Here is a 19,074-nt window from a genome sequence, read left to right on the forward strand (position 1 = left end):
GGGAAGTGGCTGAGGCCGGGTTTGAACCTAGGACCTCCCGTCTCTAGGCCTGACTCTCACTCCACTGAGCTACCCAGCTGCCCCCAATACTTTGTTAAAAATCTATTCTAAGACATGGGAAGTGGAAGATGGAACCCAAATTCCCCTTAGCTTTTACTTCAAGCATTTTAAGAACTGTTGTGTGGAAGAGAGATTAAAATTGTTCTGTTTGGCCCCTGAGTGCACAATTGAGATCAGTGGATGAAAATTGTAAGGAGAATAATTTAGATTTGAATCCAGGAAAATTTTTTCACTTATTAGAGCTCTTAGACTCAGAAGTCTAATGACCCAAGATGATCCTCTCCAACAGCTAGATGGGATACCTCCCCATTGGCCATAATCCAAGGATAAAAGTCAGCCAGTCTTCCTGTTCCTATCTGAGGACAACCTGGGGTGGGAAGTGTGGGAGAAAACAACAACATGGAATAGATAGCACTCATCTCAGTCTAAGGGCTCTAACGGTTGAGAAGTTTTTAAGACTTTCAATCTAGATTTGCCTCTTTATACTTAAATACAGTGTTTGCCAGCAGTTAACTTGAATAGGACCTTTCTGGACATTGTAAATTATTGTTGATATAGAACTGTGGAGGAATCAGGGGACTCGTATAAAAATACTTTTGCATTATACCCGATTGAACTGTGGATCTGGGGTTCCTCTTCATAAGGTAGAGTAATGGGAAGTATAGTTCTGAAACAGCCAATCCGGAGAACAGATGCCAGATCAGATGGACTGGAGCCAGGCTTGGAGATAGAAGGTCCTGGCTTTAAATCTGACTTTAGTCACTTTCCAAGCTGTGTGACCCTGGGCAAGTTGCTTAAACCCTATTTCCTAGCCCTCAGGAGTCTTCTACCTTAGAACCAACATGTAGTATTGATTCTAAGACTGAAGGTAAGGGTTATTTTAAAAAAAAGGCGAGGGGCAGCTGGGTAGCTCAGTGGAGTGAGGGTCAGGCCTAGAGACAGGAGGTCCTAGGTTCAAACCCGGCCTCAGCCACTTCCCAGCTGTGTGACCCTGGGCAAGTCACTTGACCCCCATTGCCTACCCTTACCAATCTTCCACCTATGAGACAATACACCGAAGTACAAGGGTTTAAAAAAAAAAAAGAAAAAGAAAAAAAAAGGCGAGGTAGAATACTTGAAGAGAACTATTAGAACTGCCCCCATTATTATTAAATGTTAAAAAAAAAAAAGAACTGCCCCATTGCCTTAATCTTCCTTCTTCGGAGCTAAATATTCCTAATTCCTTCAGCTGATCTTTATATGATAGTCTCCAGGTTCTTCCCCATTTGTGACCCCCCAGCAATACCCTAATGCTTAAATACTATATATAGTTAGTAACACTCAGCCTTGAATCATATGTCTTATTCCTCCCACATGAGAATCTGAGCTATTTGGGAGCAGGGACTATGTTTCATCCATTTTGAATCATAGTTGGCATCTATACAATGGATTCCAATTAACATTTGATCCTGCAAGGAAGATGCAATGAGAATTATTATTATTATTATTATTATTTCTATTTTACAGACTAGAAGACTGGGACTGAAAAGGGAGATGGGTCTGGTCACCCATCTGTAAGTGTCAAAGGTGGGATTTAAACCTAGGCATCCTCTGTCTCCAGGGATACTTGCCACTTGACCAGAGGTTCTTCACCTGCGTGTTAGTCATGGAACCCTCTCGTTGGCAATCAAGTCTCTGGAAGCCTAGAGACTCCTTCTTAGAAGAATGGTTTTAAATGCAGAAAATAAAATACACAAGATTACAAAGGAGACCAGTTATGCTGAAATGCAAAAATCGATTTTTAGAATTTATGTACTCTGGGTAAAGAACACCAAACAATCAACCAAGTAAGCAAAAAACATCGATTAAGCACTTACTGTGTGCCAGGCACTGGACTGTGCCTCAGTGACACTGTAAAGGCTGCAACACTGGCCCTGTCCTCAAGGAGTTTATATTCTAATTGGAAAGAGAGGCAATATATGAATAAACAGGTACATGCAAGCTGTATGCATGCTAGATGGGAAATGATTTCAGCAAGGTAGCACCATAGTGACTAGAGTCCCCAGCCTGGAGTCAGGTAGATGCCCGAGTTCAAATCTGGCCTCAGACTCTTACTAGATGTGTGGCCCTGAGCAAATCACTTAACCTTGTTTGCCTCAGTTTCCTCATCTGTCAAATGTTGTGGTAAAGGAATTGGCAAATCACTCCAGTATCTTTGCCAAGAAAACCCCAAATGGGGTCATAAAGAGTTGAACACCACTGGAATTACTCAATGATTCAGAAGGGAATGAACAAATAGCTGGATAGATTGGGAAAGGCCTTTTAGAAAAGAATGGATTAGGGCTAAGACTTGAGGGAAGTCAGAGTCATTAAAAAGCCTGGAATGCTTTCCCTCCCTTCTCACCACTGGCTCTGTTTGCCTGGTTTCCTTCAATGCTCAGCTCAAGAGGTAACTGGGTAGCACAATGGATAGAACACCAGGCCTGGAGTTGGGACAACCCTAGGTTCAAATCTTGCCTCAAACACTTTCTAGCTGTATGGCTCTGGGCACGTCACAACCCGGATTGCCTAGGACTTGCCACTCTTCTGTCTTAAAATTGGTACTAAGGGGGGCAACTGGGTGGCTCAGTGGATTGAGAGCCAGGCCTAGAGATGGGAAGTCCTGGGTTCAAATCTGAACCCAGACACTTCCTAGCTGTGTGACCCTGGGCAAGTCACTTGACCCCCCCATTGCCTATCCTTACCACTCTTCTGCCTTGGAGCCAATACACAGTATTGATTCTAAGATGGAAGGTGAGGGTTTAAAAAAATGAAAAGGAATAACATTAATTCAGAAGATATAGGTTAACAAAAGCAAACTCAGCTTGAATCCTACTTTCTACAGGAGGCCTTCCCTGTCCCTCCAGCATTCCTTCTACCTGCTTTGAAAAGATCTTATTTGTGCCTATCTATATACACATTGTCTTCCCCTAAACTCCTTAAAGGTGGGGATTGGTTTTTGCTTATTTTCTCTCTTTTTTCAGCCTTTTGCACAGTGCCTGGCACAGAATTAGGGCTTATTCAAAAAACCTTTTTTTAAAAAATTTATTTAATTAATTAGTTAAGAAAAATTTCCCATGGTTCCATGATTCATGTTCTTTCCCTCCCCTCCTCCCACTCCCCTCCTGTAGCCAGTGCTCAGTTCCACTGGGTTTTACATGTGTCATTGATCAAGACCTACAAAAAACTTTTTAATTTTATGGAATCCAAATGATCCAGGTTACTGCCTGGAAAGCTCTCTGGCTCTCGTTTAGTCACAAACTCTTTCCCTATCCACAGCTCTGCCTGGTGCCTTTCTTGCGTGCTCCACTAACTTGCTTGTGACATCGCCCTATATGTCTTAATCGTGAACTCATTTTGAGCTTATCTTGATAAATGGCATGAGATATTCGTCTACAGCTAGTTTCTGTCAGACTACTTTCTTGTCTTGCCAAGTAGGTCGGATCCTCCTCGTCCTCGTAGTTGGGATCCTTGAGTTTATGAAACACGAGCACTTGAGAAATGCTTCTTGTCTCGCCGCAATTACGGAGGGAAGCCAGGAGGCAGAGGTGAGAAGGGAGAACATTCCAGGAATGGGGAGCAGCCCACACAAAGAGAGATGGAATATAGGGACCAGCAGGGCTAGATCAGAGCATTCATAGAGGGGAGGAGAGCTTATGCAGGCAGGAAACATCGTAAAAGCATTAAATGCCAAAGATGAGTTTATATTCAGTCTTGGAGATATCTAGCAACAAGACGTTGCATAAATACGTGCTCCATCGGTGTTTAATTGAATTGACAAGAAACTTGGTCTGCTTGTTCTATTGGCTAGTCATGGGTTGGTTCCCCTTTCAAAGACTCAGTTTCTCCTTTTGTAAAATGGAGGTTTTGGACCGGATGGTTTCTAAAGTTCCTTCCAGCCCCAGAGCCTTTTGGGTCTGATAAAATCCCAACTTTGTTGCTTCTCCCACTAGATGTGCCCCAAGATGCTGCCAGATGCCAGGATAGATGTGGAATGCTCAGGCCTAGATCTATCCCTGTGGAGCCTGGAGACAGATCAGAATGGGCAGAGACTCAGAGCCACTGCCCAAGGGGGCAAACAACACTGGTCCCTTCTGGTACCCCAATTCCTATGCCTATCAAACTTCCTGGGGAATACGGTGGACTCAAAGGCTCCTGGGATCTGGTCCAGTTCTGGAGCTATGAACCCCTAACCCCACTGACTTCAGAGGGTGTCCGACCTGGCCAGATGTGGGGGAGTACGTATCTGCTAGACGGGTGCCATCACTTAGCCAGATGTGGGTGGGGATTCCCTAGCCAGGTGTGGGTGGTGCTTCTCCTTCCCTGAGAGGAGAAGGGGGCAGGGCCTCTTGTCTGGAGCATGTGTCACCCTCTTCCTTTGGGCACTGGGTCATTGTTCTAGGGCTGCCTCTCACCAGCGTGAGAGGTAGAGTGAAGCTGGGGCCTGTTCCCTTGACCCTTCCCTGTGCATTGTGGACAGAGCAAACCCTATGTTGTTGGCCCCCCAGACCTCAGAAGATGGAAGATGGGGCTCGGGCCAACCCCAAAGAGTTCAGGAAGAAGGGGCTGGTTAGACTCCTATCTTGGAAGATGGCAGTAGAGCAGACTGGGATATCCTTCCCCAGGGCTACCTCTCTTTGGAATGCCACCAGGTAAGTGCCAGGCTTTTAAGGGAGAGGAGATGTAATCTTATGGGCATCCTTAAAGCAGTAGGGTGGACTTTTCCCAGTTATTGAGAAGGGGGTTCTGGTTCCCCATATCCTAGTCTAATAAATTCCCCAGACCCTAGAGATGTTTGGAGATCATCTCATTCAATACTACTCCCACCATTTTGATTTTACAGATGGGAAAACCAAGTCCTTGAAGGTTAAGATAAAAAAGCAAGGCTTTCGCAGAGCTGGGACTAAATCTCAGGTCTCCTGACTCCTATCTGGCATTTTATGTTAAGCCCCCCCACTCAATATTCCCAGATTTGGAGTCAGAATCCTCAGGCTCTGCCCTTTCATAGTTATATGACCTTGGCTGAGTCCTTCTATAATATGGGCCTCCATTTCCTCCTTTGTATCATGAAGGGATTGGCCTGGCACCCCCTTACATCTCTGTGCCAACTATGAACCCCATGATTTAAAATTTTAAATTGTCATATTTTCTGATTCCTCTATATCATTGCCTAGAGCTCCCTCCCTCAATTATTGCTCTGATCATCCCAGGCCAGAGCCTCACAGCAAGGGGGTAACAGATCCCCTCTGCCTTGAGGGGAGACAATGAAAGGGTTGGGGTGTTTGGCACCCTCTTCCTGATGCTGGGCATTAATAACAGACATCGGTGGGGGCTGAGGGGAGGGAAGCAGGGAAGCCACATCTAACAGGTATTTATGGGAACCTCAAACCAGGGCTCAACAGGTTGTAGCAGGCCCAGGCATGTGGCACGAAGGGAGAAGGAAGGGAATCTGATGGGGGATGTTGGTTTCTCTCTCAGGTCCATCCCAGGCATCAGGAAGTTATTCACAATCACCATTCTAGCAGGCAGCGGTGAGTAAAAGGGACTCCTTGCTGGGGGGTCTCCTGGCAGTGCCCCCTCCCCGCTCCCAAACTTCTCTGGCCTCTCTGGTTTGTCCTCAGGTGCTTCCTCCTTCCTTCCAGGCTTGTTTAACCCCACACTGCCTGTGTACAAACGCCAGGGAGCCATCAGCTGGCATTTATGAGCCCCGAGCCTGCCGGGGCCCCAGAGTTAAGCAAGCCTCATTAAAAAGGTGATATTTATAGTGCGTCTCCCATCCCCATGCAAGTCGCTGAGGACCGAGCAAGGGCCCCAGCAGAGCACGGGCAGAGGTTGGGGGCAGAACAGGAAGAAGCTTCTGAGGAAGGAGAGGAGGAAAGAGAGAAGAGGGGATGATACGCCCAAAGTCACCCTAGCACAAGCGCTTTGTGTCTTCTATGTAGGAGTCGGTGGTTAGATGGCGAGAACACGCTCAGGCTAGAAAAGTTGGTCGTGGGCCTTGGGACTGGGTGGGGCGTAGTACAGAACCTTGGAAGAGAGAACTGCTTCCAGTCAGGGGACCCTAGGTTCAAATCTCATCTCTGCTACTTATTAACCTCTCAGGGGGCAGTTAGGTGGCTCAGTAGATTGAGAGACAGGAGGTTCTGGGTTCAAATATGGCCTTAGACACTTCCTAGCTGTATGACCCTGGGCAAGTCACTTCACCCCCATTGCCCAGCCCTTACCTCTCTTCTGCCTTAGAACCAATACACAGTATTGGCTCCAAGACAGAAGGTAAGGGTTAAAAAAAAACGCAACTTCTCTGGGCCTCAGTTTCCTCATCTGTAAAATGAGAGGGTTAAACTAGATGGCTTCCAAGATTCCTTCTAGCTTTCTATTTCTGAGGTGGTGTCTGAGAGATTGTGCAACAGAGGAAAGTGCAGAAGCAAGACTGAGGAAGACGCAATACTTTGGGCAATCTGTGAGCTCTTAGGTGGGGCTATTTCCTTCTCCCATTCAGCTCCTGGCCCGCCTAGCCTTCTCATCCTATGAGATCTGTGCCTAGGACTTTCCATAAATCCTCCACTGATGATCTGTGGAACATTCTGGAGGCTGTCCTCTAGGTACTCTGGGTTTGGGAGAACCAACGTAGTCCTTAGGCTGCCTGTCTGGGAGGGAGAATGGGGCCCAAAATCTATTGTTTTGCCAATGGTCTCTAAATTGTTGGTTTTATACTGTTCATAGGTATAGAGTGGGAAGAGAATTTAGGAATCATGTCAGACCAGGACTTTCATTTTACAGAGGAAGAAGAAAAAACTAGGAGAGGCCAATGATTTGCCCAAGTTCTCATGGGTAGTAATAGAGGCAGGATTTGAACCCAGGTTCTCTGACTATAGAGTACATGCTTTTCATTAATACTTTGCTGCTTCCTGCATTATTCAGAGTGTGTGTGTGTGTGTGTGTGTGTGTGTGTGTGTGTGTGTGTGTGTGTGTGTGTAAATTTCCCCTTACCTACAAGCATGGTTGCCTGTGAGGTCTCACTGAAATATTTAAGCTAAAGTAAATTTAGCTGAAAGGGTGTTGACAACATCAGAGGATGAGAAGCCGTGTGGCCTTCTAGAATGGACATTGATTTTTTTTTTTTAAACTCTTACCTTCTGTCTTGGTGCCTAGCCCTTACCACTCTTCTGCCTTGCAAGGCAGAAGAATTATAAGGACTAGGCAATGGGGGTTAAGTGACTTGCCCAGGGTCACACAGCTGGGAAGTGTCTGAGGCCAGATTTGAACCTAGGACCTCCCGTCTCTAGGCCTGGCTCTCAATCCACTGAGCCACCCAGCTGCCCCCTGGACATTGATTTTGGCCCATAATGATGCTAGAGAATGATAATGAAGTGAATCTCCTTTTGGGTCAGTTGAGAGGTGGGAGCTTTCTTGGCAGAATGTTGCATACATCATCAGAGTCAGTTGTGTTCTTTGTCCTTAACTGTTTTTCTTTGTTATAAGAAAGTTCCTGGAAAGGGGACTGGAATGGGGATGTGGTACATAAGGTTGTGTTGTTTATTTGTTTATTTTAAAGAGAGAGCATTGGTATTAGCTAAGAAGATCTGAATTTGAGTCTTGATTCTATTCTTTTATTCTTTCTCTATCTGCAGGCAAGGTATTGAATTTTTAGGGTTCCTCATACCTATCATGGAGGAGTCTCCAGGGACCCTTCCAGCTCTAAATACCACAAACTTTTAAGGTTGACTCCTGGTTCCTTTGTTTACCTCTCAGGGCCTCCGTTCCGTCCTTGAAAAAACTTAGACAAGGTGATTTCTCAGTTTTCATCCAGCCCTGAGAGTCTGTGATTCCAATTTAATTCAGCAAATATTTATTAAGTGCCTGATGTCTGCATGAATGGAACACTGCCTTCTGGATGCTTCTGTTGTGCTGGCTGAGGGACACAATGTAATCAGGGTGATCAAAGGAAAAATGAAGTAGGGCTCACTCCTTCCCTCTTAAAGGAACACGTATTTTCTTATCTAGGTTACCTAATGTCTCATCCAGTTGTATGAAACTCTTTGAGGGCAGGGCATGCTTTTGGTGTGGTTTTGAAACCCCAGGACTTGGCACTGACATAGCAGGTGTGGAGGCAGCTGGATGGCTCAGTGGATACAGCACCAGACCTTGAGTTTAAATCCAGCTTCAGACACTTACTAGACATATGACCCTGGGCAAGTCACTTCACTTCTGTCTGTCTTAATCTGCCGGAGAAGGAAATGGAAAACCACTTCGGTATCTTTGCCAAGAAAGCCCCACAGATAGCACTTGGTGTATCGAGATTCATGAGGTTACGAAGAGTCAGACGTGACTGAACACTGACAATAATGAATGCTTGTTGGGCTGGACCAGATTGCAGACTAAGCGTTCTAGTGAGATTTGGCAAGGGAGAAAGAACTATGGTGGAGGGGCAGAGGTCATGGGGGGCTCCGGGCAGAAGGTGACCCTTTAGCTGGATCTTGAGGGAAGGGAAGAAGTGGGAAAGGCAGAGAAGAAGATGGTGTGCCTCCCAATTAAGGCAATGGCTTAAGTGACTCCTGAATGATTTCAGAAGGTTAAATGTAATTCAATTCACTTAAGGGAGAATCTGTTAACCATTGAATATGTGTCAGGCACTGTATTTGGACCCAGAGACACAGAAACAAAAACAAAACAATCCCTGCCCTCAAGGAGATTCCATTCTATGGGACTAGGAAATGGCTAGTGGGTGAATTTGGATGGTTAGAGAATAGATGAAAGGGAATAATGTGAAAAAGACCTTAGAAACCTGAGTTGGAGGTATATGTAGGAGGTATTTAAAGGCTAGACTAAGGCCTTTGTACTTTTTCCTCAATAGGGAGCCACCAGAAGTTTTTGAATGGGGGGGATAACTTGGCCAAAAAAGTCTTAGGTAGATGGTTTTAGCAGCTATGAAAAGAATGGATCAGCAAGGGAAGACTGGAGATCAACGGGGAGGCTATTCCAACAGGCCAGCCTGTTTTTGCGTAATCAAGGAGTGAGTCAGGTGGTGTTTCACCAGTGCAGAAGGTCAGAAGTGCAGGAAGAACAGCTAAGAGTCCTGGTGGACAGAGCTTTGGACCTGGAGTCAGGAAGATGTGAATTCAAATCCAGCCTCAGATACTTACTATCTCTGTGACCCTGGGGCGAGTCGCTTATCCTCTGGCTATCTCAGTTTCCTCAACTGTAAAATGAGAATGTTAATCACACCTATCTCCAGAGATGTTTTGAGGATTAAAGGAGATAATATTTGTAAAGTATGTCACAAATCTTAAAGTATGATATAAATTATGCCATAAATGTTTTCTACTAATAATATATTACTTCCTGCATTACTCAAGATTCAGTGGACATATGTAAGTATATCGTTAATAGAGTAATTCTTATGATTGCTATTAGCTAGAACTAGGAGAATAGAGGTAGATAGAACTGAGAAAGAAGGCTAGAAGTAGGCACGGGGGTAAGGCTGGGGCTGGGGGGAACCAGTGGTCAGAGAAGAATCTAGTTATTCACCTGTTCATTAAACTAGGAGCTTCTTGACAGCAGGGACTACATGCTTTTGCTTATGTCTCCCATCCTTATTGATTGACTGACCAAACTAGGTTGAAGGAGTTTCAAGTAAGTCTGGAGTTGGGGTTTCCAAGAGGGAGGAAAAGGCTGTCCATAGCTACGTAGGAAGTATGTAGCTGTCTTCCCCTCTGGTCAGGCTACATAGAATATTATGAAGGAGTGAACAGAGCTGGACTGGGAGGGTCCTTCCCTAAAATGGAGGTTCCAGGAGGAAATGACCAATTAGAAGAAAGGGTCTTGGGGTGGAGGGATCTTCCAGGGTGATAAGGCTACTGGCGCATGGTAGCAAAGGCAGCTTCTAGGATTAAAAAAAACTGCTGAGAAATGGTGGAGAAAGAGGTAGAGAGAGTTAGGAGCAGACTCAGAGAGGAATGAAACTGGAGGGGGAAAAAAAGAGAAAAGAAAGTGATCAGAAAGGGGAAGAGACTAAAGAATCTTCTCTATGAGGACTGGTAGAAGGAAAAAGAGACAGGTAGATGGTGCCATAGTTCATAGACCTCCAAGTTTGGATTCAGAAAGATTCATCTTCCTGAATTCAAATCAGGATTCAGACACTTATTAGCTCTGTGACTGTGGACAAGTCATTTAACCTTGTTTGCCTCAGTTTCTTCAACTGTAAAATCAGTTGGAGAAGGAAATGACAAACCACTCTGGTGTCTCTACCAAGGAAACCCCAAATGGGGTCACAAAGAGTCAGACACAACTAAAGAATGACTAAACAACAACAAAATTATATGCTAGGGACTATGCTAAGTACTGGTCATGCAAAGAAAGGCAGAAGGCATGATACATAGGACAATAGATTGAAAGTTAGAAGGGACCTCAGAAATTATCAGGTTAGGGCAGGTAGGTGTTTCAGGAGCTAGGGAGCCAAGCCTGGAGAAGGAGGTTCTGAGTTCAAATCTCGGTTCCGATACTTCCTAGATATGAGACTCTGGCTACTGCTCTTCTGTCTTGGAACTAATAGTTGGTATTGATTCCAAGACAGAAGGTAAAGGTTTAAAAGGATAAAAAAGAAGTCATCAGGTCCAACTCCATGGTTTGCCCATAGCTACACAGGTAGTAAGTAGCAGAATTAGGATTTAAAGGTAGCTTTGACTTCAAATCCTTTGCTTGCTTGCTTTTGGGCACTATCCTGCCTTCCTCAAGGACTTGTTCCAGAACAGGATGGGCTATTTGGCTTCTAGGGCTCTTTGATACTGAGAACTTGTGATTCTATGAATATAGTCAAGAAATCCCCAGGACCAGATATTTAAGGGTTAAGAACTAAGAAGACCAACAGCAAGAAGACCTTATTAAACAAGGAAAAACTTTGCTCCAGCCATCTACTTTAAAAATTTGCTCCCTCTTAGGGAAGGAGTCAATCTCAGGGGCCTGAGGAGCAGAATCTGTAGGGGAGGAAAGGTACATCTGTGCAGTTTCCTGGATGGTTCCCTTCCAATGCAAACTCAAGACAGTATTTTATGAGACCCTCCCCATAGCCTTACACATAATAGGCATTTAATACAAATATTTTGAGTTGGTCTATGTCCCTGTTTTGTATTTTTCACTCCACCTTCGGACCTCTAAAAATACCATTGCTGCTGCCCTCAGGAAGCCTAGCCTATGTGGGCTTGTGTGCAGGTGATTTCTTGGGAGAAAGAAAGCAGAACATCAGAAAATCTGGGTCAGGACAGGAGAATGTGTCCAGGAGAGAACAAAGAGCTTTAGAGATGGCAGCCAATGATACGCAAGAGACAGAATAGGAGAGGAAAGGCAGCCGACTCACTGACTGTCCCATCCCTGTGCCCTAGTGATGCTGCTAGATGATACATAGGGTGCCCTGATCTTTTTTCTCTCTTTTAAAAAAATGTTTTGTTGATTCTCTTTTCTTATTTATATAATTTGTCACTTCTCAATGACTCCCTCCCTGTGCCCTTCTAGCCCTTGATTTCTCCCTTATCATAAAAAAGGACTCTTAAGCAACATAAATCAATACCCTACACCCTGGCCTCTTTTCCAGTCCTTCCCATGGTCCATGGAAGTCTACTGAACCTGAAGTCAATGGTAGAAACCATCACTGGGAGAAGTGCCATTCTCTCCTTTGTGGGCTATGGCTGCTACTGTGGGCTAGGTGGAAGGGGTCTGCCCATGGATGAAGTGGACTGGTAAGTTCCCCCCGCTCCCCAAGGGTTCAAGGTCCATTCCACTGCAGCACACACTGTGGATGCAGTCAAGCTTTTCATTATCCTCATGGTTGGACTGGGGCCACCAGACTCCTCACAGTGGAGCAATTGGAGTTAGGTCATTTGGGTTAAGTAACTTGCCCAGGGTCACAGGCCAGAAAGTGTCTGAGACCATATTTGAACCCAGGTAACCTTTTAGATTCTTGGAAATGGCCATCATTTCCTCCTTGAGTCTTCCCTTCTTCAGGATAAATACCCCCTGCTTTCAGTGAATCCTCACATGGAATGATTTCACGTCTCCTTATACGTGCTAGCTTTTCATGTCACGCCCAGGACAAAACCCAGAAACCATGGCCTGTGTGACCTAGCCAAGAACAACTCTGGCTACTCCAGGAGTCTAGGGATTGTGCCTCTCCTCTCAGTCTAGAGCTTTCCTGAGAAGAAGGACTGTGCCACCGTACTCCTCATGCCCACAGTAGGATCTCCCCAAGAATAAAGACCAAGTGCCCTCTTTTTTCTCTTTTTCCTCATCTCTTGCCTCAGTGGAGGCAATAAACACAGACTACTCTACTTGCCAGAACTATTTGGGGACATCTGTCTCGCATGCCTTCATTCTCATCCCATACCTCTTAACTTGGCTCCAAAAGACCAATGGGGCCCATTAGACCTTCTTCCTCCTTTCCCTCTTTCCTGTCCCAAAAGCTCCAACTGGGCTATCTTAGTCATTATACTGAGGACCTCTTCTGTACACAGAGTAGATGATGACAGTCTTGATAACTGAATACAACCCAGGCTCCTCTGTCATACTGTTACTATTACAAATGGTCCTTGCCTGAACTCTGACCTCCCCTCTCTTGGTTTTATATCAGGATGTAATCCACATATTTAAGGAGAGGAATGGGGATCTGGGGACAAGAAGAAGTGGAGAAAGAATGATACTATGGGGCTACCAGGTGGCTCAGGAGATTGAGAGCCAGGCCTGGAGATGGGAGGTCCTGAGATCAAGTCTAGTCTGATACTTTCTGTCTGTGTGATGCTGGGCAAGTCATTTAACCCCCATTCCCCGGCCCTTACGGTACTGCCTTGGAGCCAATACTTAGTATTGTTTCTAAGACAGAATGTCAGGGTTTCCAAAAAGGACCCTAAAGGATTTTGAGACAAGGTGGGGAGAGGAAAATCCACTGAACAAGGAGGGAGATGTGAATATAGGATCTAGTTTTGTTTGTTTGATTGATTGATTGATTCATTCAAGCATTTATTAAAGGTCCCTGTTCTGTATAGAGGGCAGCTAGCTGGGTGGTGCAGGAGATAGAACACCAGGCCAGGAGTCAGGAAGACTGGCCTTCCTGAGTTCAAATCTAGCCTCAGGCACTAGATATTGTGATAATGAAAAAGTTACTTCACTCTGTTTACTTTGGTTTCCTCATCTGCAAAAAATTAACCAGAAAGGACTTGTGTAAAAGGATGCTATCCACATCGAGAGAAAGAAACACAAACGCAAAACATATGACATCATCTCTCACGTGTATACATGGGGATGTGATTTGGGGTTTAGGCTTTAAAAGCTCGCTCTATAGCGAAAATGAATAATATGGAAATAGGTATCACGTGATAACATTTGTACAACCCAGTGGAATTGCTCATTGGCTCTGGAAGGGGAGAGTGAAAGAAAATGAATCATGGAAACATGGAAAAATGTTTAAAAATAAAAAATAAAAAAATAGAACATAGGCAGTAAAAAAATTAACTGGAGAAGGAAATGACAAACCACTCCAATATCTTTTCCAAGAAAATCCCAATTGGGGTCATGAATAGTTGGACATGCCTGAAAAAAGACTGAACCAAACTCTGCGTATAATATTGTACTGGATGCTAGAGGCAGCATTTGAACCCTGAACTTCTTCATTCCGTGTCCAAGTACATCAAGTGGGAGGCAGAATGCAGCAGCAGATTTGATCTTGGGTTCATTTCTCTGTTCAGTCATAGGCCTTGATGCTCTTTGAAATAAATGGACAGAATAATCCTTATGGTACTTATTTCAGGGGATACCAGATGGAGAAGTAGAATGGGCCTTGGAGGCCACTGAGGCCAACATTTTCCTTTTCCTCTACTTTTAATTTTTCCTTGTTTTATATATGGCAAAAGCCATCAAACCCAAAAGAGCCAAAAAGGAGAATGGCACAGAAAGTTGGTTACTTCCAGCCTGCATTCTTTTAAAGAATACAAGATATTGTCCTCCTGTTTTCTTCTGTGTATGTAAAAAAGTGCTACAAGGACACTCTTTTTTCCTTTTTTTGCATCCATTTTATTAGTCTCTTCTTCCCAAATCCTGCACCTCCCCCCATTAAAACAAAACAAAATAAAATCCTTTATCTTATATATTTTTTTAAAAGCATGTCAAGCAAAGCAAATTTACTCCGTGGCTGTGTGTGAACACATACCTCTCAATCAGCTCCTGGAGGACCGTTCCCCCCCAGCCCCACCTCGCCTATCAGATGATACATGGAACAGTCCATCATTGGTCTTCTCCAGCTCTTTCGTTTCCCAGAGGAGAAAACCAAGGTCAAATGACTTGCCCAAGGTCTCACAAATAGTATCAGAGGCAGGATCAGAGCCTAGCCCTTCTGACTCTAGACCCTCTGTTTTTTTCCCCATTGTTTTTGCATTGCCTCCTCCTCCTTGTTGTTGAGTGATTTCAGTGATGTCTGACTCTTTGGTATCTCGTTTGGGGTTTTCTTGGCAGACGCTGGAGTGGTTTGCCATTTCCTTCTCTAGCTCATTTTACACATAAGGATACTGAAGACAACATGATTAAGTGACTTGCCCAGGGTCACATGGTTAGGAAGTGCCTGAGGCCAGATTTGAACTCAGAAAAATGAATCTTCCTGACTCTAGGCTCAGCCCTCTATGCACTATGGTATTCCCTGGCTACCCTATTGCCTGCTATTGATGCTCAACTGTTCAAGAGGATTTAAATGTCACAGCCCCTCTTTGGGCTCCAGTTCCTCAGCCTTAAAATAGGAGAGAAGCTACAATCACCTTGATTGACATGGCCAGGGGAGGATTCATGGAGGGTCCTATGGATGATGGTGACTTTCCAGAAGGGCTCTGAGGAAAGTAATAGTCTCTTAGGATTGTGCCATTCAAAGAACTGTCAAAGCTCAGGAATCCATATGGAGCAACAGAAAGAACACTGGTTCCATAGTCAAAGGACCTGAATTCACATTCCAGCCCTGCTGTTTATTATCTACATGACTTTGGGCAAGTCACTTAACTTTTGTGCCTTGGTTTCCTTATCTGTAAAATTGGGAAACCACTTGATGACCTTGAAGTTCCTTCTAGCTCCAAATCTCTGAACTTGGGACTCTAAGAAAGGTGGGTAGGAACTGAAGAGATCTTGCCCACAGCCACCTTGTTCTTCTGTCTACCTCCTTGCCTCCCAAACCCCACTCCATCCCAGGTGCTGCCATGCCCATGACTGCTGCTACCAGAAGTTGTTTGATCAGGGGTGCCGCCCCTATGTTGATGGATACAAATTCTCCATTGACAATGAGACCCAGACCATCACCTGCAGTGAGTATGGCTCTCCTCTGGTGGGTGGGCTTGGGGCAATTATCTCCTGTTGGCCTGATCATTCAAGATGGTGGCTGGTGATTTGAGATTTCCCTCATGTTCATGAATTCCTAGGCTCGTCCAAGGAAGAAGAAGAAAAACAATGACGATGATAGCTAGTAGCATTGACAGAGTCCTTCGAAAGTTGTAAAATGTTTTACAAATGTTATTTCATTTGTTCCTCACAACAACTTGAAGGGGCAGATACTATTATTTCTATTTTACAAATGAGGAAATTGAGGCAGTCAAATTTAAGAGACTTGCCCAGAGTCACAGAAATAATAAGTATCTGAGATAGGATTTGAACTCAGGATTTCCTGATTCCAAGACTGACACTTTACTGACTCATCCCTCTCTGTCCTATATCCATCTCCCAAATTCTTCAGGAGTCTATCTACAATAAGTTAACAAATAGTTCTTAAGGTCATATTATGGTCAAGGCAAAGCATCATGGCTAGGGAATAGAGATCTGGCCTTGGAGTCAGGAAAACCCAGTTGCAAATCCTGCTTTTCCTCATGGCTATGATACCCTGGGCAAGTCACTTAACCTCCACCCTGAGACTCCAAATTACAGAGCTGCTGATTTGTATTGATGGAGAGATGCTCCACACAATCACCTGTCAAATATCTGCTGTGGTCCAGGGAAGGGAAAGGTCTTGGGGATGCAGAGACAAAAAGGGGACAGTCCTTGCCCTCAGAGAGCTGGCATTCTCTTGGAGGGGTTGGGGATGGGAGGAAAGAGATACCAATAGATCCTGTGTTCAATCACCTACTCTACCACTTCCTGGCTGAATGAACTCTTTCCTTGGGACTCAGTTTCTTCTTACATAAGATGGAGGATCTGTCTAGATAATCTCTATAAAACCGCCCAGCTCCAGCATTCTCATTTCTAAGTGCTCTCCCAGCTCTGATCATCTATGATTCTCGGGTTCTCTAAGCATCTCTAGGTACCAGCCCCAAGTTCATTACCTTTGCCCCTGCAGGTGAACAGAATGAGACCGAGTGTGATAAGCAGACTTGTGAATGTGACAAGAATGTTGTCTTGTGCCTCAACAACCAGTTGTACAATGAGGAATACCGCAGTTACTTCAACATCTTCTGCACGGGAAACACTCCATCCTGTAGCATCTATGATCCTCTGCCAGTGGAGATTGAATGTAGACACATCCCTAAGATCCCACCTCCACCTACCTAGTTATCCCCCCTCCCCTGGACTCCAGGGAGAAATCCAGGGCTGGGGAGGGCCCTGATCCTCAGTCCTGGTGCCTTCCTGGCACTCTGGTTCTGGGTTGTGAGTTGAGACAGAGTATGTCAAGATAAAGTGGGGTTCACCACAGGGGTCTGGGAAGAAATGTAGGCACAGAGATGTCCCAGAGGGAGCCTTTATGCCAGGCCCTTGGGAGGGTTCTCCAGGGCACAGACCCTTGAGGTTCAAAAACCACAAGACAAAGTCAAAAACAAGTGGAATAGATTCAATTCCTTCCTAGGCCTGTCAATTTTATATAGGTTCAGTTGATTGGGCAAAATCTTGGCTGCCATTTTCTCTGGCCATTTCTTGGCCCATGCTCATGGTCCTTTGGCATCTTCTGCCCCTGGGGTCTTTGAGCTAAGAATCTTTGCCTGCTTCTAGGGACTTTTCAGGACAGTGTTCATTGGCACTGATCCTAACCTAGCTTCTCTGTGTATCGGTTACCTCACTGGCCTTTGGCCCTAGATCACACAATCTAGACACATGTATCATAGGTGTTTGCCTCAGAGAGCTGGCATTCTCTTGGAGGGGTTGGGGATGGGAGGAAAGAGATCCCTGAACAGTTCTCTAATCCCCCTTCTCTTCCCTGAACCCTGTCCCTCCGCTCCCTTACTCCAGACCACATATGAATATATTCACTCAAACATTGATATACCCATCCATCTACCCAAAAATACACCTAAGAAGTGACACTTTCACCCAAACATTGACACTTTTCCTTTTTCTCTTCTCCTGCTAATACAACAACACATTAGAAAGTACAATGGATTTGCAGTGAAAGACCTTAGGTTCAAATCCTACTCTTGTAGCCTACAAGACCTTGAAGAAATCAGCAAACTTCCCTGGGCCACCACTTTCTCATCTATAAAATGGGAAGGTTGGACTTGACGGCTTCTAAGATCCCTTTGACCTCTAAATCGAGGCTCCTACGATCCAATTCTCTCATCCATAAAAGGAAGAAGTTGGACAAGATGATACCTAAGATCTCTTCTGGTGCTAAGTCTAAGATTCCTAGCTGTGTCCACCACAGGCTCATAATGGCACCTATTTGGTGATGCTTACCCACCTATCAATAGTCCACCCCACCCCCTCAGTGCCTTACACATATACTGCCACTTCTTATCAATCAGTCTATTAATAAACACTTAAATCATGCCCAGCCCTGCAGTAGACATTCATTCTCCCTGGCATACACACTCAATTATGCATTGACTTCAGGCCACACAAAATGCTGGCACTCACCCACCTTAGGCACAGGCACTCTCTTAGACACATGTATTGTGAAATAGATGCTCTCCTGGGTACATACATATCGCTGCTTCCCCTAATACTGGGTATATTTGTTGGGATCCACTTACAGTATCTTGAAACTCTCAGCTCACTCATACCCACATCTCTCCTGGGGCCCCTGGCACTTTGGCCCCAGGCTCAAATACAGGAACATGTATGCCTCTACACTCCTTGGGGCACATATGGTCAACTTGGCATCTACTCCTGACCCTATTGGCAAAGCCAAATGATAACTCTAGGTCGCTGTGGTTTGGATGGACAGCTGTCCAGATAATTGGAATAAAAGGGAACTGGGGTCTGTTCCTTTTCACTGATATCTCTCTTGGACCTCCCATCTCTGACCAAGCAACGTGGAGAAGACATGGAAACGGAGACTTCTTGAGTATGGGACTGAATGCTCCATGAGGGGCTTACTCAGGCTTCATGTGGAAAGGAAGGAAAAGGAAAAAGGAGGAAAGAGGGGTGGTAGGGAAAGGAGGGATATAGTGGGACAGAAAGAAGGGCAAGGGGCAAGGGGGAGGGATTGGGGCAGAAACAAAGGGAAGAATAATGAAAGGGATGGGAAGGGAACAGAAAGGATGGGAAAGGGGCAGTGAGGAGGAAAGGAAGATAGAAGAGTGACAGGATGGTGGGTAAGAGAAGAGAAGCATAAAGTGGGGAAGGGGATAAGCCAAAAACAGAGGTGGGGAGCAAGTGTGCTGGAGCTTTGAGTTGAGGTGAGTAAAGAGTATAGGTAACCAGAGAGGTGAGAAGAGGGCTAGGGGTTCAAATATGATCTCTTGATTTTTTTTCTTGACCCTCATGCCACCCCTTGCCATTTCTTCATGTGACAGCCTCAGTCCTCCACCCCTGTGAAGCCTAGCTCTTCTGCCCCTTCTCTCTTGGTCTTATAAGGACAGGCCAACTGCCTCCCTTGTATATCTAGCTCAGGACTTGAAGAAAGATCTGAAGAGACCAGCAAGTTCAGCTTCCTGCTTTCAGCCAGATGAAAAATGTGAACCATCCCGGTCAGGAGGGATCAGGACTTCCCTGAGCAGTAAGATTGGCCCTAGGAGAGAAGCCAGTTTCAAATATCCCATCATTCCCTTGAAGAAG

The 19,074-nt window shown here is 45.1% G+C and overlaps 1 protein-coding gene across 1 annotated transcript; it reads left to right on the forward strand.

Annotated features, from left to right (window-relative positions):
* The first annotated feature begins 4,596 nt into the window (after window positions 1-4,596).
* On the forward strand, window positions 4,597-16,635 carry PLA2G2F (phospholipase A2 group IIF). Its single transcript, XM_044671306.1, has 5 exons — window positions 4,597-4,730; window positions 5,557-5,609; window positions 11,666-11,810; window positions 15,289-15,401; window positions 16,424-16,635. The coding sequence occupies exons 1-5, from the start codon at window positions 4,597-4,599 to the stop codon at window positions 16,633-16,635; spliced, it is 657 nt and encodes a 218-aa protein (XP_044527241.1).
* Window positions 16,636-19,074: the final 2,439 nt, after the last annotated feature.

Source organism: Gracilinanus agilis, chromosome 3 (assembly GCF_016433145.1).
Source record: "Gracilinanus agilis isolate LMUSP501 chromosome 3, AgileGrace, whole genome shotgun sequence".
NCBI classification, from domain to species: Eukaryota; Metazoa; Chordata; class Mammalia; order Didelphimorphia; family Didelphidae; genus Gracilinanus; species Gracilinanus agilis.

Bases quoted from the DNA above. Each gene is read 5' to 3' on its own strand.
- PLA2G2F (XM_044671306.1), top strand. From the start codon at position 4,597: ATGGAAGATGGGGCTCGGGCCAACCCCAAAGAGTTCAGGAAGAAGGGG. The intron at 4,731-5,556 runs GTAAGTGCCAGG...TTTCTCTCTCAG, and splicing joins TCTCTTTGGAATGCCACCAG to GTCCATCCCAGGCATCAGGA. The intron at 5,610-11,665 runs GTGAGTAAAAGG...CCTCTTTTCCAG, and splicing joins CACCATTCTAGCAGGCAGCG to TCCTTCCCATGGTCCATGGA.